The sequence below is a fragment of the Rhipicephalus sanguineus genome, chromosome 4 (genome assembly GCF_013339695.2).
Source record: "Rhipicephalus sanguineus isolate Rsan-2018 chromosome 4, BIME_Rsan_1.4, whole genome shotgun sequence".
Classification (NCBI taxonomy): domain Eukaryota; kingdom Metazoa; phylum Arthropoda; class Arachnida; order Ixodida; family Ixodidae; genus Rhipicephalus; species Rhipicephalus sanguineus.
This window is the reverse complement of record NC_051179.1, coordinates 14318387-14340352: the sequence shown is the minus strand read 5'-3', so window position 1 is coordinate 14340352 and position 21966 is coordinate 14318387. Positions and strand designations below refer to the sequence as shown.

Genomic DNA, 21966 nt, shown 5'->3' with positions numbered 1-21966 from the left:
CGCGTACTCTTCCTTTGTTGTATGCAGAGCAAAACATATTTATCTACTCCACCAGACCTATATAGTCGATTACAACCTAAGAATGAATACAAGCTCCGCCTGCAAAAACCGCGGCGCGCTTGTCAATCATCCAAGTAAGGGAGTAATTTTTCCTGTGCTAATGCAAATACCATGCATATCGATAACTAAATTTCCGTCGTTCCTATACCTAAAACGTGATATTTGGCTAAGCATTGATGTAAAAAAATTCCGTTGTAATTTGCCAGGACGTTCATGTTTTCGACTTAAAACCAGTAGCACGAACAAGTGTCCGTATATGAGAAACCAACTATCCGAAACACGCCGAAAGTGCTTCACGTCACGGAAATGAGGATGTGTGGTTGTGTCTATGCACATTCTCTCTGGGTGGAACAGTGATGGCTGTGGGCGGAGCTTGTATTTATGCTTAGGTTGCAATCGACTATATACGCGCGACAAAAAATATCACTCGTAACCTACACGTCTCGACAATCTAAGAAGGCACCCGAGTTTTAATCGCGTGTTTTGCTTCTACAGCAATGGCCCTTGCCATTTAGACGGAATCCATAATTGAATAGAAACACATAAGCACAAACCTGGTGGCGTTGAAGCGGAGCCCCAAGGTCGGGTGCATAGACTTTCAACCTCCTTTGTGTGCGCCGCAATATTGTGAGAAACAAGTCGACGCGGGCCTTATCCGCTGTGCCCTTCTCCTTCGGCCAATTAGAGTGGTGGCACCCGCTCCAGAACAAACGCTCGCGTGCTTCCTGCTACGTATCTCGCTTTCCCGGATGATTTCGCAATGTTGGGGTCGTTTCAGTTTGGTTTGAGTCGTCGGCTAAACTCACAAGCGTCCCTTTGGTTTGTACCCGACTGTTTCTGCAAATCTTGTGGTTTGGCCTCTTCGTAAATCACAGGCGATAGCCATTAACTATAGTCAGTTACAACCTAAGAATAAATTTAAGCTCCGCCAGCAGCCGTCGCTACTCTTGGTCGAAAACTTGAACTTTCTGGCAAAGTTGGTATGCGTAGTATTTAAATTAGCAGCGATAAAGCATTTATGCATGGTTTGAACGGAAACCACCAAGCACCACTTTCTTACACAGATGAATTACAGGCGCACCACGGTTTTGGAGGCGGAGCTTAAATGAATGAATGAATGAACTTTAATTGATGTCAGCCCGGCAGTTCCCTTTGGGCGGGGTGGGGAGAGAGGGGATTGACTCATATCCCGTCCCACCCTCCGTCAATGATGATGGCGGTGCCTCAGGTGACGGCTCGAAGTCCTTGGACCCAGGCGGCATCTTCGGCTTGCCGGGTGGCCCAAAGCTGGTCGGTCAGCTCGTCGCTGGTGAGCGCCACCCCTAGTGTGCCTCGATGTGAGTGCCCCTATAGCCACCCCCCAGCGGCAGCGACGCCGACGGCGACGATCCGCAGTAGCTGCGGCCGGCTCCAGCCCTCACGCGGTGGCAGATTGAGCTCGGAGTTTGTCTCCGCCGTGCGTCGCTAAGCGAGCGGCGGCAGCGACATTAACTTTCCCGGCACATTCCCAAAGCATATGCTGCACCGTGGCTCTTTCCCCGCACGCTTTACACGCGTCCGTCGGGTATAGGCGGAGCTTGTAATTATATCTATTGGTTGTAACCGACTACAGACATTCGACGCTGACAGAAACACACAGGGACGCATAGACAAACGTAAACGGTAGCTTAGATAATGTACAGCTAATAACATGCAGATACAAAGAAAGACACGGACGAGTGATGGTTGATGCGGAACAAACGAGCGCTATGGAACGGGGACATAGACAAGAGGCACACAGGACAGGCGCTAAACTTTCAACTGAGGTTTATTGAGCAAACATGAAAAATTTATACCAGCGACCAGCAAGAGCGATAATATTTGTCAATCATCCACCCGATAACGAAAGTGCCAAGACCTCTCCAAAAAGCCACTTCGTGGGCGCGCACCAACGCTGAATCAGCTTCCTACCGCTCAAAGGCGATAGAAAACGTCCAAGATTAAAGACCATGAAACAATTGCATTAAAAAATAAGCCTAGAAAGACGCATGCGCACTCACCAAGCCTTAACATCGAAACCCATAAGGAAGCAAGCGCCATCTAGACTAAACAGGTCGTCAACGAACCATCCTAAAAAGGTGGAAACAAACTACTCCACCATTCAGGAAAAACATTTTTTGTGGGCAATAGAGACTCTGCGCATATGGTGAACGGAACTAAAAAAATTCTTACCCAAGAGCCGCGTAAGTAAAAGAAACAGTTTTGACAACAGTATAAAAAATGAAAAACAAAACTCCAACACATAAGAGTCGCGTCAAAAACGATAGGAAAACCAACAATAGGTCATTAACAATGGTTAAACAACAAGGAGCTGCGTCAGAAAAACAGTGCAAAACGAAGTAATTAAAAAAAATCACAGCATATCCACCGGGTGAATGATGATGAGTGGGGCGAAGCTACGGAGGGAATCATCTGTAAACCGTGAAACTCTTCCGTGAAATGCGCCCAGTACATAATATAAAGAGCGTGAAACATCGTGTATATATTAAACATCAAACTTTTATTGTACTGCTGGTTTACGTGGTCCCTTCATTATCACTTGTGATCGGTGAAATGCAAGGAAGAAGTCCGCTCCCGAGCGAAAGAGCGCCAAGAGCGACCGCATTCCCCGCTCGCCCTGTGCGAATTAAAGGCAAGGCTAGAGGGAAGACAGGACGCGCGTTCCACGACGCGAGGTCGGTAGCATGCCCAACGAAAGCCAACGGAACGCGATCGTGCAAGTGCTCCGGCTTCGCATCGCCTCATGGTTCCATTTAGCGTCCCAAAACCAAACATATTGCTCAAGGTGTGCCTTGCGTTTTTCGTAGAAATAATTTCTTTATCATGTACACTAAGACGAAAAGTTGAAAGCTCACTAGAGTGTATCGCCCGCAAAGTATGTCTCTTAGTGTGATTTAACTCTCGTACGGCAGGGTCCTCGCGCCGTTGCCGGTCCCCCTCGCCCGTTGACGATCGGGCGAGGTGGCTACATAGAACTACTACTACTACACTTTAAGAAAAACATCTGGCGTTCTTTCGTTCTGCTTTTACAAAACATCTGGCGTCTTTCGTTGGTTTATTTCATCAATCAACGGCGTTTTGAACAAAATTTTTATTGTTTAATCACGCACAGGAGAAATCTCACCAGGCACGTATACCTTGGAGGTAAACAATGGCTGCTAATGGCAATGAGAGACAGAAGAAGTCGGCTTTTAGCTAACACTTACACTTCTACTTCTACTAACGTTTCCTACTGGAACATGCCAATGGCTGCTAATGGGGAATGAGAGACAGAAGAATTCGGCTTTTAGTTAACGCGCACGCTGCGAATTTTTTATTGTTCAACAACGCACAGGAGAAATCTCCCACCGGCACCACCTTGGAGGTCAAAGCGTAAGACTTGTTACTCACTACTACGACCACGACGACTACGAGGGACGAACGGGTGCCGCCTTAAGGAGCTTCGCCCCTAAAATAACCCGCTCAGCCCTAGTAACAAGGGCAACAGCGACAAAACAGCTACGCCAAGGAAAGGAAGCTTACAGATAACCTTCTAGGAAGGCGACTTCCTTGTCACACAGTGTGACAGAAGGTACACTGATACACTTATCACCGGACTTGTGGATATGGTATGCTTCTACGATTTCCCATTCTGTTCTGTCATGTGAACGCTTGAGGAAGGCAGTGCGCGCATACTCATTTAATAAACTGGGTTATCTTCAGCGCACGTTTCGTGCAGCTCCCGAAGAAACTAAATGGTCACATACAAACACTGATCCGCCCAGTCCTTGAATATGCATCTATAATTTGGAACCCACTTCATAAAAAATAACAGTAACAAGACTGAGTCCGTACAAAACAACGCCGTTCGTTTTGTCTACCATCATTACGATAGGAAACTTTCACCTTCTTATAATCTCTCTAATCTGAATTTAATCACTCTGGCAACACGTCGCCACAACGAAAGCTTAAAGTTCCTACACGCCTTAATCATTGGTGTAAATCATGGGGGGTGGGGGGGTCAGGGGGGCCCTGACCCCCATTGTGTTCAGGAAGGGGGGGGGGGATACTCCTTGAAAGTGTCCCCCCTTGAGATTTAGCTTTAGAACATCATATACATGAATTACTTGACAGTTATGTATAGCGCATTCAACCTTTTTTTAAAGGATGATTATTTTTTAGTGTGCACCTGTGTTCAATAACCCTCAGCTGTGTGAGATTTTAGCTCGACCGATTCAGGAAAGGCAATTCGAACAATTCAGTTGCTTCAGCTGGGGCCCCATGCTCGTTTTTAAAAATTTTATTTCAAAGCATGGTTTAATTTTTATGTAAATAAAAATATAACCCCTATGTATAAAAACAAAATGGCCGCCATGGTCTGATGTGTGTCCCCCCTTATGATTTTACTGGATTTACGCCACTGGCCTTTATTAACTCCCCACGATGTACCCGCTTAAATAAATACTTCATGTTTCCTCAGCCTTCCTGTACTCGTCGCTCGCACAATCTTAATCTTTTGCCACTGAAGTCTCGAACTGATTTGTAGAATTACAGCTCTTTTCCCTTAACAATTGAACGCTGGGATGCATTGCCCGGAACTATTCCGCGCTTTGCGAATGACCGCTTTTCTGTCTGTAGTTGGCGTGTGGTGTTGTCGCCACTCCTGTCATGGCCCATGATTGGCTGTAGTATGTACGAATAAATAAATAAATAAATAAATAAATAAATAAATAAATAAATAAATAAATAAATAAATAAATAAACTGTATCACCCATATGAGCACGACTAGCACCCCCCCCCCCCGGCACACACACACACACACACTCACTTTTTCTTTGACGCACTATGTTTTCTATGAATTCGTCGCCGATCGATTGTTGTCGTCCCCGGCCTTTTATAGGCACCCGCTCGCTTCTCACATACAGGCCACGAAGCAGGCTGCAAAGAGACGCTCGTTATCTGCTCTTTCACTCGTTGCCTGTCAGGATCAGGATCCTCATACTGGCTGCGCTTCTTTTTTTGTTTTGTTTTTAAAGGTATCAGCTGCGTTCGTGCAACGGCTAGAAGGGCGATGACCGACTAGCTGTCCTGCACGAAGTGCAAGTATAGGTCTACTAACACGTAACTATTGTGGTGGACACGGACGTTTGAAGAAGAAAAAAAAGAGAGACGTCGTTGACCTTGTTCGTCGCAATCACTACAGTGAGAATACACGTGCGACGCATGCTGCTTATGGAAAAAAAGGAAAAATGTAGTTCGTATAGCTTGCAAAACTTGTTATTCGTTCCTGTCAGCTGTGCAAGCCAATCGATTAAAGGTTAGTAGATCATAACAGTGGCACAGGCAATGATCGGAGCCGTCAACCTCTATTTTCCGTTACTATCTCTCTCTCTCTCTCTTAGCTTTAAAGTGAAACCTAACTCAAGCTATGTTATATATTGTAACAGACACTTCACACTCGAGAAAGACAGACAAAAACACTATCCGACCGCCGTTGCCTCCAGCCTCATTATTCCAGTCTCTTCGTCTTCCTCGTTTTCTCTTCTGAGCCTCGCGTCCCACGGGCATTCCCTAAATTTACCCCGCAACAATCTATGTTCCGTAGCACATATAGATGTAAATGAGGAGCGAACGTATAGAGCCTAAAAAATCCGATGTGAGATGGGGGGGGGGGGGGGGGGCGGGGTAGTGTTGAGGGGGTTCTGACACCCCTCCGAAATTTTCTCTCGCTTTAACTTTTCGGGAGACACTAAAATACTTGCACGCCTTCACAGCGACCACCAGTTGCCAAAGTTAGTACAAACACACAAACACATTCCGAAAAAAATTCCTGGGTACGGCCCTGCTTGTTACGTCTGTCTACAAATCTTAATTGGTGTTTGCCGCCCGTCTGTCGCCTTATTAATTTTTAGTGGACCAGCGGTGAGTAGTGGGATTTGGCCAATATCTGTGGCTCATACCCGTTCATGATGATGACTGTTTTTTGTACACACTAAAGTATTTACGGCCGGCTTAAACAGCATCGCTGCTAAAACTCAGAAATGCAGCGATACCACAGAAGGTTCAAGCGTCAATGACTAATCCTTTCAAAACTAACACGCCAAGGTAGGCGAGGCGCCTTCGACGAAGATAGGTCCACCTATCGAAACATCGGCCAGCCAGTGTGAGGCACTTACTGAGCCGAAAGCCTCAGATGCCTCATATAACGCGGAAATTGACCGTCGACGACGTCGGCATCTCGCGTCGGGGGCGTCTACACGAGGGATCCAAGAAAGCATCATCACGTGGTGACGTCACTAGATGACGTCACTATGACGTCACAGATCGCCAAAGTTTATGACTTCATAGCCACTATGACGTCCTAGTCATAGTGACGTTGCGGTCTTACATATGACGTCGTTGCGTTACGTAGCCTCCGATCCTGGAGGCTATGTAAAGCCACGTTAGGTGCGGAGGGCTTTCGGAGGGGGGCGGCAGAGGATTTATACATCGACTGGGAAGAAAAAGAAGAAAATGGCTTTCGCCTTCTAGTCGTCTTAGGCGGCTGCATAAGGGACCCTGTGAGTTTTCTTTTTCTTTTTTTCCTGTTAATATATCCTGTATATTACATTGTGCTTCCATCAATCAGTCCCTACCTGTACTTTGGGTCAGAGTGAATAGTATACGAATTAAGGGATATCTGCCGCATCAGACACATTTACACTTGCTCGGCGTCGGAATTAACGCATCCATAGTTTACAGCAATTACAAATGCTCATAATATTAGTCTACCCACCTGGCGAGTACGCCTGTTCACGGCCAGTAGCGCCGGTACCTTTTTCCATGTCGCACTTCACCCGCGTCGTAAATGAATACCGCTACGTTCCACTGTCTGACCAGTTTTAGACTCCACAATCGCATAGAAACAAAGCAACATCGATTTTTCAGAGGAGTCTGAGCACGTTGTGTCAACTGCGGAAGGACGAACATTGTGAGCGTTGCCACGCCTTTCCTTTTGCAGCTTGTGCTGTCGACGCAGGCGTAGCGAAAATACTCAAAACACAATTGTGGCAGCAAGGAAGAGATAACAATAGAACCAACCTGCAGTTTCACCTTAAAGCAGTGGTTAAAAACAAGACACACACGCATATATATATATATATATATATATATATATATATATATATATATATATATATATATATATATATATATATATACGTATGTGTGTTTGGGGGGGAGGGGTCATATTTTTATAACTTGGTTAAAATTAGCTGAGACACCCTGTATACCGTTTCTTGAAAGTGTCAGTACACCTAGTCACTGTTTCCACAACATGAAGACTACCATTTACCACTCTGGTTTTAAAACGCATCACTACAGGGGAATCAGAGAACCTTTCTTAAAGCGCAAATAAAATATTGTTTAGTCATAAACGAAAATTGTGGAAAGCTCACCTGTCGCGTGTAGAGTAATGACACGAGTTTTGTGACGGTTTGGTTAACTGCTCCCCCCCCCTTCGCCCCCCACCCTTTTATGAGCAGTTTTAGTGTGCACCGTGTCAAACATAGTTGTTTTTGAGGTTTTAACGTCCCAAAACGACGATATGATTATGATGGACGTCGTATACTGGCCGGAGGGCTCTGGAAATTTCTACAACATGAGGTTCTTTATCGAGCGCTCAAACGTAATGCGTATGAAACGTTGTTGCTGAAGTTAGCATTATAAACTCACGTGATGTCCCATATTGCTCAATTAATGGAATCGTATTTTCTCAATGTCGCTGTAACACCACTATAGACCCTTGATTTACAGTAGCCGCACGTGAGTCCTTAAAAGCAGCCGCATTGTAAACCTCATCGTTCAATATAGCGAAGGAGATGCGGAGACCGAAACGTAAAGAAATCTTTCTTCAACGTATGTAACCTTAACTTTCTTCGCAAAAAATCGTGAGTTAGTCTTCAAACGAGGAAACAAATCCCTGCTCATTTAGAATAGTTGCACCAACGCGCAGTGTTATAGGACCACATTTTAAAGTATATATATATATATATATATACCTTCCTAAAGAGTTGAGAAACGCTTCTTAACTGCATTAGCCAAGTTGTACTGCTCTTGGTATCCCTTATCGGATGGGCTTTTAGATTGCTTTCTTCTAATATGTCGGTGATAGATGAAATAAGAGTAAAAACACCTGCCGTCTAAAACATGACATTGAAGCATGCCTTGCTGACCAAGTTGTCCATTTTGGGTTGCCTAGTAATTAAAGCTAAAATCAAATTTTCAGTCCTTTTGGAGGAACATAGCAATACATATGCAAAATATTTCATTTTTCATGCCAGACTGAGTCATGTCGCTTCATCGAAAAAACTTCGTAAGGCTCATATGTAATGAGGATAGATCAGTAGAAATCCCACAGCAGTTCAACGAAAAATTGATGAGCTATTTAACTGAAACATAATGCATAGCTGTCGATATGAGCACGTCGGTAAGCACATATTGGATTCACCAACACACGCACAGGCGCACTTCGCGCTCTTCAAGCAAAGCGAGCCCAGTTCTCGTGGGCGTCGCTCACAGAGTGAGGAGTAGTTTTCTGGCGCCATCGTGCAAATGTTGACCGATACAAATGCCGATCTTAAAGCCGCAGGAAGGAATGAAATGCCGCAGGAAGGCTCAGAGCGTTTGCCTTTGCGTGTAGGCCACGGCTCATGGGCGCCTCAAAGAGCCGGGAGCAAGTTGCGATTAACCCTCAGAAAAATAACAAAAAAAAAAGCTTTGGCATCATGGCTTTCGTTGAGTACGGAATCGTACGAAATTCGTGTTGTTCCATTAAAGAGGCGGCTGCTGAACATTTGGATTTCGTTTTCCTGTCGGCTATCGCGAGCTGAAAGGGCACTGAGGGCCGCAAGTGATCTCTGCTCATTTTGTACAGTGGGCAAACGAGGCATCGCGTTTAGGCGAACAGAAACGTCCGCGTCATTGATGTGGAGTATAATAATGGTAAGCGCATAAGAACGTGTCATTCTCCGACAGCGCAGGTTATTGCTCTCGTCTATTGAGCGCCACGCGTTTCAATGTGATTTACGAAGAAACAATTTCATTCCTCTCAGTATAGACTGCATAGGACAGGACGGGTGAGGACGCACACCAATAGATTGACCTAGACTGATAAATCATTCCTTTTCTCCCCAACAGTAATTTCGACATAGAACTTCGAAGTTCTCCTGTAACAAGGACGTATCGCTAAATGTTTCGCTCGCTGAACGGAAGTAAAGATGAAACTTCCGGCAATCATGCGTTCTCATGGCTTGATACCTTGACAGATGGGTGTTCAGACGCGCGCGCATTTGGGTCGGATAGCTCGCGACTTGAGCAGAAAAAAAAAAAGAAGCGCACTGGAGAATATACGCAAAGAAGGGGCATACAACTGCGCCATTTTTTTTTTGCGCTCGCCTCTTTTCTTTCTTTTTTCTTTTTTTTTAACGATAGGGGTTGTTCCCGTAACACTGGGATACAGTGGTATTCAAGTGAGAGCGGAACTGCACGCATGAATGGCAGAACAGCACGTGTAAGTGCTGTCGGATCGATTTGATCAGTAACGAAAGGAACGACACTTCTATACGTTTCTACGATTACCAAACGCATCGTGTCCGCACTTAGGTTCAACCCCCCACCGCATCAACAGAGTGAACCGCGTACCCGTGAGAAAGAGAGTCATGCACGTGGGGCCTACCGTGCATATGCTTGTCCGCACTGTCGGCCGAGTTGCACGTCATGCCACGACCGGCGGAGAAACCGAGCGCGAAGCCACGACGACCAACGGGCGACGACAGCGGCGGTTGGCGGCTCCGCAGGCGACACTGCCCATCGACATGCAGCCGCAACGGCGGCGGCGTCTCTGCCGCTTCTGCTGCTGCGGCCGAGCACAGCTGCGGTGTTCGCGGCGAGATCGACGCGGGATGCCGCCGACGACGACGCCGCCTTCGTCGTCGTGAGAACGCGGCCACCGAGACACGACCTCCGGAAGTATCGGTTGAAGCGTGATTCGCAGGTGGGAGCGCTTTACGGAGTATACGTTGAACCAGAGCACTCGCAAGAAGAATTTGCACCTTTTGGGATTTATCTTGTCTCCGAACAATAATCGACGTTTATCTCGGCGTCTACGTTGTCTGTTTCCTTTCTATTGCATCCGTGTTTGCACATTTATTCTACAAAGAATCTTGTGCGTATTTTCTTTCTTATATGCTGCGCTCGCTTACACAGCACGAACGCCATAGGCAATATATCAGCGTGACATGTCCTATTGAAAAAAAATGTGTAGCATTCCTGACAAAGCCCCGGGCTTGACGCAGCGTTCCTAACAAGAACGTATATAGCGAGCGCACAGGGTTAAATAACGAAAGTGTAACAAATAGCCGGATCTATCATCGCTTACGTTCCTATGAAATAAATAAATAAATAAATAAATAAATAGCCAGGAACGACCAAAAACTACGGCAATAAGGTACAGCAGTAAAAACAGCTTTCACCTTTATTACCTGATGCGCAACCCTGATGCTTCTTTCAGAGACCGGAGAGCTGTTGTTGACGCATGTTATTTACTAAGGGGCCGCAGGGTATGAGTCTCCGTTAAACTGAAATGCTGTGGCATCACTCTGTATTAAGTGCGATACGTACGTCGGACGCTTGTGGTGAAAAACTCAAAGTAACAATCCTTACATCGGACATAAATATTTCGCAAGGGACTTCTCCTTCCGTACCACAGTTTAAACACAGTGTAATGTTGGAACGGCTTACCAGCGCGATCCAATAAATGCTCAGACATCGGTGGTTTTCAGAGTTGTAGCTAACGCATTTGCTGCGAACAGTGAGCGAGCAGTCATTCTTAGGATAACAATGCGCGGCGGGACAGCGAAGACCGCAGACACTTTATCTGCTAACCGCACTTCACAAGTCAATTGTCAGCGCCCAGAAATGTGAGAATGCAGCCATTCTCTCTCCTCTCTTTTTTTATCAGGTTCACTCCTGATAGTGCTCTGTATTTGTCTTCTTTTGATCCTTTAAGTGTCGTTACCGCAGTGGCTGCCTTTGTGTATGACGGCTGTTTCTTGGCCGATATGCTCATTCATATACTGTGCCAGGAATGCGTTTAAGGACGTGGTCAATGACACGATTCCCGATCCATTGCCTTGGCCGTGAGTGGCTCTGCATAAAACGCTCAAGGCTTTACCTATCGTACACGTGCACTAATACCCAAAAAACCCGGTCGCCGTGGTAGCTATAGCAGAGTTTCGCATGCCAAAAGCGAGAGTCGTGGGTTCGGCTCCCGCGGCAGGTTGTCTTTTCGATGCCCTCATTTCCTCCCGCTTTCCATTTCCTCATTATTTCGACATTTGGAACGAAAAGAGCAGCTACTGCGCCGTATACTTTCCCTGGCTGTTTCACCAGTGCGAATTCTTGCTTTACGAAAGAAAAAAAAGCAGGGTCAGAGATAACTATATCCGATAAAAAAATTTAACTAATATTTCGAGATAAGCGGCCCTTTCTTTGACAAAACTATCCTTGCTTCAAGCAAAATGGAGAATATAAAGTGGTGGTATAACAATGGCACGCATAACGTGCATTCTTATTCAGCGGTCGCTGATGCGAGCTTATTGAGTTTAACTTATTAGCCTGCAACACTCACGGGTTTAAAAACTCACAGGGCCCCTTACGCAATCCGCCTAACACGACTTCATTTTCTTCTCAATCGATGTATTGATCCTTTCCTGCACCCATCCAAAAGCTTTCTGTACCTAACGTAGTTTTGCACTGCCTACGTGTTATCAACCCATCTTGACCAAGCAACGATGTCACGACGACGTCCCAAATTTTGGCGATATGTGATGTCGTGATGACGTGATATGGTGACGTCTTGTGATTTCTTGCATCACTCGCGCTGACGCCGATAACACGGTCAATTTTCGCGTTAGGTGAGGCATCTAAGGCTTTCGCCTTAAAAAGCGAAATGCATACGCCAGCACAAAAGCGGATACGAAATAAACTGGCAGCCTGTTCGCAGGTGGTGTCTCCTCTTGGTATGAGCGAGCGTGGGCGTTTGGACCTTCGCCGCGAGACTCACCAACAGGTGGTCGTGGCTGAGCAGCGCCCCCTGCTCGTCCCTGCGGAAGGAACCGTACGAGGCGGCCGGCTGCTCGGAGCCACTGCCGTTCAGCTCGTACTTCTCGCTGTAGTGTCCCAGCCGCGGCATGGCTTCGGGCTCGGCGGCTGCTGCTGCCGCTGCTGATCCGACCACCGACGGGGGACCGCCGCTGAAGAGGTGCCAGGAATAGGGAAAGAAAAACGATGTTGACATTTCATTCTAGAGATACTGTGGGGATTATAAAGACTTCAACATAATAATCCATTTCAGCTCAAGCGCACGAGAGTAACGAAAATTGGGGAGCCATTCTGTACACTGCCGAAATCCGCCATGTTGTCAAATTCGCCATCTTGTCAACTCTGATTGGCCCCCAGGGCTGCTACGGCCTATCTGGTTGGCTTTAAGATGCCACCGTAACAGATTTTCACAATATGGCGGTATTCGAAAGTTTCCAGAATAGCACTCCGGTTATATACGGTTACTGCTGTTGGCTTGCTACCGTAACCGAACACTAGTATATGCATGGTGTTCGGACATATACAGTTACGCCAGGGATAAAAGCTACAGAGATGTCACGGCTCAGTCATGAACAACCAATTAAACCAGCACTGTAAACCATAAAAGTGGCCTACTTTCGATTTTCTAAATTTACACCAAACAAAAAGTGTAGCAGCTCGCACAATAAATTCTTACCGACTCTCCACTCGCGCCTCGCGCTTACGAACATAAAATCGAGCCGTCATGCTCTACCATGAGAAGCAATGCTCATGCCGTCATGCCTCTTCGTGTAAGGAACTTCCTCCTTCACAAGCAACTTACGTAGCATAATATTAAAAGAACCGGATTGAGAATATTTCACAGGTTCGGTAAATTCCGCACGAGTCGACATGGGAGCTGTCCTTACGCCAGTGTCAGCACAGGGTATACGCGACACTGGCGAAATGAGCGAGTGGTTGGCTTTGAACTTCCCGGGTCAGCTGCGCATGGCTGCAGACTGAGAGGCGTCGTTGGTTACGCCACGCTTGGCTGCCATTAGGTTGAGCCACCGTCGCCAGAGACAATGGATGCGCCGCGCCTAGTGACGCCCATAATGACCTCGTTAACTCAACGGATCCATGTGCCTCATTGCGAAGCCTCCGTAGACGACCGATGCCTGCGTCGGGACTGTTGTGGTTTATCGACCGTCAACAATCATTTCAAGGTTGCCCATAAAACGCTGGCGTAAGAAGGCATGCAGGCCGCAGAAGTAGCAGATTCGTTGCTGTGCCGCGCTCAAGACAGAAGTCGCTTGTCCAGGGCTTCTGAAATTCTCGGAAAACTACGTACTGCCGTACCGCGCGTTTGCTCGAGCCCATCGTATTACTGTTGTTGGTGTTGTTGTTGTTGTTCTTGTTATCATCATCATCATCATCTTGTATGATGACGTCTGAATTTCCAAACGAAGCGTACGGTCAACCATCCGCAAAATAATTGCGCATCGCCTCCATCGCACAGTGCATAGGAAACAAGCTCCTATAGTTTTTCCGCAGAATGAATTTCGGGGTATCATCGTGGGATGAGGATCGAGCTCACTCGATTTTTCAATTTTTGTCTGCGCATAAATACCAAAACTAACTATAGAAGCGAAAAGGCATCGCCGTCACCAGCAAAACAGCGACAACTCCTCCGTTTATCTTTATTTCAATAAAGAGAAAAAGATAACTCATGTAGTGCGGAATATTGCTAATCGGTTCTGCGGAATTCCGTAAGGTGTAGCGCCTATTCATAACTTCGCATAACTCATGCAGTGTCCACTCATGTAGCGGCGCGTTTCTGGGCAAGAAAGAAGAGCACACAAAGGAACAGACAAGCCGACTAGCAATAGCCTCTTTTATCGCCGTTGCTCACATCCGCCGTCATATATAGAAAGAAAGCAAAGAGAGAGAGAGAGAAAAAAAAAAGATGTGGAAGAGAGAAGAAAGCAAAGCGACAAAGCGATGTTTCCCTTCACACGTATTTTCATACGCTGCTCTATAACGAGCTTCAATATTTTATGCTCGGGACGCTTGGGCTTATTTTATCAAATAAATATGGCGAAAATTTTATACACCGCTAAGATTCCATCGAATTTCTCAACATATTCCAAGTCAAAATGGTGCTTAATCCGGTGCATAACACCGAACACATAACTTCACACATCAATACGCTCAAGCGAGCGCTGAAGACCTGACACCTATCGTCACCGCAAATGAAAACGACCGTGACGTGACGTGCGACATATGATGTGTGTGGGGTTAGGTGCCGTATAACGTCCTCTTCACTCGTGGCGTAAACATTTGCGTGAGTTTCTCTCTCTCTCTCTCTCTTGGACCTCGGGCCAGCAGTGGCCGTTGAAAAGGTGGATACACTTCGTGTAAAATGACGACTGTACTTACCTATATACTGCGTTTCACATATCAGGTGCAACGCTTTGGAAGCTACGCGAGAAGTTTGATCAGTAAAATGTGCAAGTTCTCATGCCTCGCGCTTGGATTTCGTCGTCGTAAACATGTCCTTCGCGATTGGCTCCGGCTACGCGCTACCGAAGCTAATCGCGGATCAAATAACGGCCTTTGTTTATTTCAAAAGCCCAAAGCATGTTCGCTTATTACTCTCTAAAAACGAAAAAATATCCGATTACGGGTGCTAAAGTTATTTAACTATTCCTTGGTGCGAACGCATCTGCTACAAGAAGTCTCGCTAGCTTCCATTGCGATGCACGTGATATACGAAGCTGAGTACAGCGTGACCTCAGACCACATAAGAATGCAGCGTATCGCGAAAAACGGCCGCTTTAGTTGAGGTATTATCACATTTGACAAGATGCTCGACTTGCAGTACTCTTCCAGACATGGCAATGTTGGCAGCCGTCGATTAACTTTTCCATGCAGCATACACCAGGGGGGATACAATTCCTCTTATGGAGAAACGTGTCGTGCTGACAGCGCAGTAAAGCTATATTCGTTCGTATTGTAATTATGATGACTCTCGAAAATGCAGGAAACATCACTGTGGCTGGCTTCACGTGCAATTTCCAGCGCCTTGGAAAAAACGTTAAAACTGGATACAATTATCGGTAGTAAGTTACAAGTCGTACACTTCAGGCACGACTTATAACTGTAGCTGTATCCAGTTTTATACCTTAGACATTGGCGTAGTGAGGGGAAGGGGGAGAGTCAAACAACCCCCCATGCCCGGTAATTTTCACTTCTGCATGCGTATATATACACGCACATATATACACCTAGAAATACATTTACAGCGCAAATGCAAAGACGCACCACAAAGAAAGAAACGACACACACAAGCGCCGTGTGTGTCGTTTCTTTCTTTGTGGTGCGTCTTTGCGTTTGCGCTGTAAATGTACTTCTAGGATTATGAACCAACTAGGCCCAAAAGAAGTTTTGCTGACATATATACACGCCCATATACAAACGCACGCACTAATGTACATAAAGCATGGTTGTGCGTGGCCGCAAGCGGCCAAATAGACCCAACCTGCACTGCGGCAACGATCGCAGCTGCAGTAGAGCACTGCACGGGCTCGGGCCTACCCGGAAACCCGGGCCCGGCCCGGCCCGTGGGCCGGGCCGGGCCGGGTAAAGTAGTTCTCACGGCGGGCCCGGGCCGGGCTCGGGCCTGAAGCTCCGGGCTTAGGGCCGGGCCCGGGTTTGAGGTGGCGGGCTCGGGTCGGGCCGGGCTTGGACTTCGCTGGGTTCTTAAATGGACACTATAATGAAGCACTGAATCGGTTTAGACTGATGAAGTGAAGTATAAAGAACTCGAATGTCATTCATTTCACCATCATAAGTTTATTATCAGACAAGAAAATGAAGGTCAAAATTCCATTTTTTTTAAATTTCGTGCCGAAATCTCCGAGCATGACGCCACGGATTTCAAACTGTGTTTGTCGTATTTGGGGACATTGGCTCTATAAAATTTCCTGAAACTTGGTATGTTAAGTCTATGACCCCCTCAGAGGTCAATGTACTTCATTTTTAGTGATTAGGAACTACGTAGACCCCATTAGACGCCGTCAGAATCTATGTCACGGTGTCTGCTGCGCGAAATTAAAGGGGGCGTCGCCACCCGCATTTACCTTTTTGCGCGTTTTTCACTTACCAAGAGTCTTGTCCCGGCGGCGAGTTTGTAATATGCAGAGCGCTCAACGCATGGCAACGGCAGCGGCGCGCTATTGGCTGCGCGCACACAGGGACGCCGCTGCGGAGTTCCGCCTAGCAACGGCCGCGCCGCGCTCTCCTTCTCGGGGTGCCTTCCGCGGGAATTTTAAACGGTGAACGCGGCCGCTGGGCCCCGTAGAATTTTCGTCGCCGCTTGTGAAGTGCTACTGCTCTCGCGTTGACCGAATACGCCGTCGTCGCCGTATGGTTCGACTGTGCTTTGTGCATTTTGTTTTGTTATAACGGTGAACACGTTCGCCCATGAACATTTGTGTTGTCGCCACTGTCTTTTGTGCCTTGGCGCTGCAGCAAGACGCGATCGGCCGTTGTGTTCCACTGTGCGTTTCTTTTTTTCTTTTTTAACAGTGAACACGCTCGCCCTTGAATATCTGTGCTGTCTGCTGTGTCTTTTGAGCCATCGCGTTGTCGCAAGACATAATCGTTGTTGTGTTGGACTGATTGCTTTTTTTTTTTTTAACGCTGAACACGCCTTCACGTGAATATATGTGTTGTCGCCAGTGTTTTTTGTGATCTCGCGTTGTCGCAAGACGTGATCACCGTGGGTTCGAGTGTGCCTTGTGTTTTCTTATTATTTTTTTTTCGCGGCTGATCTTGCCAACGCATTTCGCAGCCCTGCAACGCCGGTGTTGTACGGATGACCACGGAAAGCAGCGCATGTGAGACGCCGGCGCGCCGCGCGATCGAATGCGTTGAAGACAATGACAGTTCATCGCCTGACGTTGACGTGCCGCTGCCGTTGCCATGCGTTGAGCGCTCTGCATATTACAAACTCGCGACGTGGTTCGGGCGAACATCACTGATGAACAAGACGCCTGCAGCTGTGTAAAAGATTACGGCTTGAAAACAAACACATCGTGGGTTGTAGACTTCGTGAAGTCAACAGCAAGGTGTGAAAGGTAATACAAAAATGGTGTTTCATAACTTCAAAATTAACTTGCGGCATCTTCTGTGGTGATTTAAATTCATGCTTTGGGGATAATGTCCAATGATGAGCCGTCTCAATGAGGTCGTATTATGTGTGCACTTGAGCCGTCTCAATTAGGTCGTATTAGCTGTGCTCGTTCTACTGCCCTAATTTAATTTTGTTTGTATTTCTTTTTTTAAATTTGCAATGTCAATCTGGCTCCCAATCTCTGGCCGATGCAACCTTGGGTCCTTGCTGGTTATTCTTTGTAATTTATCTATATTCTGTCAGTCGCGGTGCTGTCAATTCTTTCCAACTGAGCTTCAGTCAATCCTTCTAAGGTGTTATGCATGCCCAGGTGCGTTAATCTCTCTATGCTGGTGCTTTCGGGCAAGCCTAGGGCCTGCTTAAAAGCTTTCCTTACGAAAATATTGATTTTGTCCTTTTCTGTCTTGTTCCATTTAAGACTAAGAATGCTAGCCTCCTTCATTCCGTGATATACTTGTTTGTGATTTTCCTGATCAGCCAGTTGCCTTAGTGACCTTAGTCACTATTTTTATAAGAGTATTGCTGTTAGTTCGCTTTGACTCAATGTTGAGTACAAGGACCCTCACTTGTTCAATGATGAGGACCTTTTCGTGCAAGTCTGTATCTCTTCGCACTCTCTCTCCTTCATGTGTCTCTTGGGCCACCTCCTGTTAAGTATGGGCCTGTAAAGTTCTGATTTATCTGGTGAAAATTCAAGCCTAGTGCCTGTGAGGTAGACTTCCACTTTATCTACGACTTCCTGTAACTTCTGTTCTATTTACCCATCACTGCCTTGCGAGATCCATATGGCAACATCATCCGTGTATACGGAGCGATTGATTCCTTCGATGTCTTCACGTTTTTTCTGACAATCCTGTCATAATGAGATTAAGAGCATGAGCAATATCATGGAGCCCTGAGGTGTAAATAAACTGTCCGTGCCCCTCACCTCAGACTCGAGTTCCCCCATGTTGAAGGTAACCTTCCTATTCGTTAGGAAGTATCGGATGTAATTGTATGATATTTCTCCTAGGTTTAAGTTGGTGACCTAAGTGAGGTTTAAGTTGGTGACCTAAGTGAAATGTGCAGGTTTGTGGAATACTTTCGTGAGATCCAACCATAATGTAGATCTGGTTCACATTGCGCTCTGATTGTTCTCATTATTTTCCCATCCTATGGTACCTACGCCATAACATATGAAAATAACTAGAACACAATTACTTATGTGGCTGCGGCACTTTTTCGATTTTGTTTCGCCAACCGCACGCCACGTATAAGGGGGGCCAAGTGCACACATAATACGACCTAATTGAGAACGGCTGATCATTGGACATTATCCCCAAAGCATGAAGTTAAATTACCACAGAAGATTCCGCAAGTTATTTTATTGCGATAGCAATTATATGGACAGTCTCGGCTGGATTTTGCCGTCGCCGTCGCCGTCATGCACCGTATATGTATAAGTATGTATATATATATAAAAGCCCCAAAGAAAAATAATTCAGGAAAATGCTTCCGAAGCGCGGAATCGAACCAGGGACCTCTTGTTCCGCAGCGAGTGGCGCTATCCACTACGCCACGAAACGCAGACCCTCCACGTAGCTAACGGCGAGCGTTATATACATACCCTTTACCGCTGGACGGACTCACAGACGGCAGGCGATAATAAGCTTTCTTCATTACCAGCAAGATGGCGCTAGCAGCGCGACGGGCGCATTTAAAAGTCGTCGTCGAGCTCGCTCGCTTCTTATATTTGCGCATGGGAGAAGCTTGCCCTTCCGCTGTCTGCTCGCGCGGTTTTCTCTTGGTGAGGGGTAGAGGAATGTTTCACGCTTTCACCGTGATGTCCGCGCTCATGTTACCGAGCGTACGAAAGTCACTCGAGCTGAAGGGACGCCGCTAAACGAACAAACAGAAGATGAGCGCGAACTATCAAGTGTCACAGCTCGACAGTTGAAGCACGCTAGTTTCCTTCGCTGCTTCGGCCGCCTTTGCAACAGGAACGCTGTTCAAACTGAGAGTATCCATTGGCGAGCCTCACTTCGTATAGCATTAATTTCTTGCTATCGCATTCATTGCTTCGCCCTTGCGGCGAAACTGTGACATTTTTTGAAGTTATGAAACACCATTTTTGTATTACCTTTCACACCTTGATGTTGACTTCACGAAGTCTACAACCCACGATGTGTTTGTGAACCCACGGTGATCACGTCTTGCGACAACGCGAGATCACAAAAAACACTGGCGACAACACATATATTCACGTGAAGGCGTGTTAAGCGTTAAAAAAATAAACAAAAGCAATCAGTCCAACACAACAACGATTATGTCTTGCGACAACGCGATGGCTCAAAAGACACAGCAGACAGCACAGATATTCAAGGGCGAGCGTGTTCACTGTTAAAAAAAGAAAAAAAAAACGCACAGTGGAACACAATGGCCGATCGCGTCTTGCTGCAGCGCCAAGGTGCAAAAGACAGTGGCGACAACACAAATGTTCATGGGCGAACGTGTTCACCGTTATAACAAAACAAAATGCACAAAGCACAGTCGAACCATACGGCGACGACGGCGTATTCCGGTCAACGCGGAGAGCAGTAGCACTTCACAAGCGGCGACGAAAATTCTACGGGGCCCAGCGGCCGCGTTCACCGTTTAAAATTCCCGCGGAAGGCACCCCGAGTAGGAGAGCGCGGCGCGGCCGTTGCTAGGCGGAACTCCGCAGCGGCGTCCCTGTGTGCGCTGCAGCCAATAGCGCGCCGCTGCCGTTGCCATGCGTTGAGCGCTCTGCATATTACAAACTCGCGTCCCGGCGAGCGTGGTGATTTAGGAATTGCTAAAGAGAAATTTACTGATAATTGAGAAATTGTTTTCCTTTCTAGTGCCCCTTCATGTTTGTTCCACATACGTTGTGCATACATACATATATGTTTCACATTTTCTCTCGAAAAAAAAAACGCTTTTTTTATGTGGGGCAAGCTGTTTAGAAAAATTTTATTAGAGACAAGTACTGAACTTCTTTTGCTCCTTGCATATGGGGCTACTTGATTTATCTAAAACGGGCGAGCTAAATGTAGATATACCAGGCGCTTATATAGTTAACATGTCGTTATTCTGTGCTTTATTTGCATTCGTTATGATTTTATATCCCAAATGTTATGCTGTAATCGCAGTAATAAATGTAATATAATAAATATATACCTGCAACTTATCGCAAGAGCGATCACAGAGCTCCAAAGCGAGGAAACGTTTTTGAAGTTTCCGGCCCTCCACTAATACGAAAGGACTGCGCGGAGTCTCGTTACATAGATGACTATATAGACACATTTTTTTTCCATGGCTTCGTCAAGGCCCCCAGTGGTCATGTGGCGCGATATGGACGTGCACAGCCTGCATGGCGTGCCCAATTTTTAAAGGGACCAACAACTGATTTTTCTCGACCCATTTTTTTACGACGCGACAGAAAGCTCACTCTTCGCAGTGTTTAGAGCTGCAGTACACTCTAAGAAAAGATCGAGTAAAAAGGGCGTCTTTTTGTCCCACAACAATAATCGTCATCTGGCTTGCTTGCGCTTCCTTTCTTGAAAACTCGGCGCTGGCCACTTTCCTGCCAAGAATGCTATGTCACGCTGATAGCGCGCATGTCGTTCGTGACCAGAAAGTGCCGGGCGCGCGGCGATAGTGCAAGGAAAGGAAGGCAAAATAAATGACGATTATTGTTGTGGGACAAAAAGACGCCCTTTTTACTCGATATTTTCTTAGAGTGTAGTTAATCCCAAAAGCAGGTAGTTATTTTACAAGAAGTATTTTTCGATCTGAAGGGCTCTAAACACGGATGCAGCTTTCCTCGAGCAACGCTGAGAATTGGTAGCGATGCCGCCAGCCCTTTTCGCGATTTGTGAAAGCTATCGTTGTTCTGCTTTCGCAGGAGTTCCTGTAACTATGCATAACCACCTTTATTTATAGCTTTTCAACTATTTTTGAAAATAACAAGCTGTTACAATGAGATGATGTGGCATTATACATCTTCCCTGTATTTGTACCGCGTTGTGTGCGCATGCGTCCAAGGTTGCCAGCGCCTATGTCATGGGTGGCTTATCCTGGCGTCTTTACTCTCTCGATGCACGAGCCAAGCCAAGTCATCGAAAACGTCACTACGCATATGCGTGGCCGCGCCGAGTAGCAGCACGCGTCATTTCTGAGACGAGGTGTAGGTAGCAAAACTATATCGCTCCAAAATCTTAGCGACCTGGAAACAGCGTGCACGGTTGCATGAGCACGCTGAAAAGTTGCTGAAGACGCGCTGACGAGCATGGGATCATTACGTCACGCGAAGGCAGCGCCGCTTTAATGCATACAACTAACGCAGGCCTATATGTGCATTATTATGGAGTAATACCTTGTAATATAAAGAAACGAACACTATTTCAATACTAACAAAAAAATTGTCGACCGCGTACAGCAATCAACGGTCACGTGGGCGTCTTCATCGGATCATTCATGTTTTTGCCGCCAGAGGCGCCACAGGTGATTTTTCGCGACTTTCAATTAAGAAATAAAAATATAAATCCATCTCTCACGAGAAAAACAGGGTTGGTTTGAGCCAATGCGA

The 21966-nt window shown here is 46.4% G+C and overlaps 1 protein-coding gene across 5 annotated transcripts in view; it reads right to left on the bottom strand.

Annotated features, from left to right (window-relative positions):
* Positions 1-12834, bottom strand: part of LOC119389442 (anoctamin-7) — an 85807-nt gene extending 72973 nt beyond the window's left edge. For 2 of the 5 annotated variants that reach the window (XM_037656696.2, XM_037656697.2), the window contains exon 1: positions 12183-12834. In XM_037656696.2, the coding sequence (XP_037512624.2) occupies positions 12183-12416 (234 nt within the window). In that variant the 5' untranslated portion in view covers positions 12417-12834. Of the gene's footprint in view, positions 1-6854; positions 6919-9794; positions 10119-12182 lie in introns of those variants that run through there. The other 3 variants (XM_037656699.2, XM_037656700.2, XM_037656698.2) reach the window with 3 other exon arrangements.
* Between the last annotated feature and the right edge of the window lie 9132 nt (positions 12835-21966).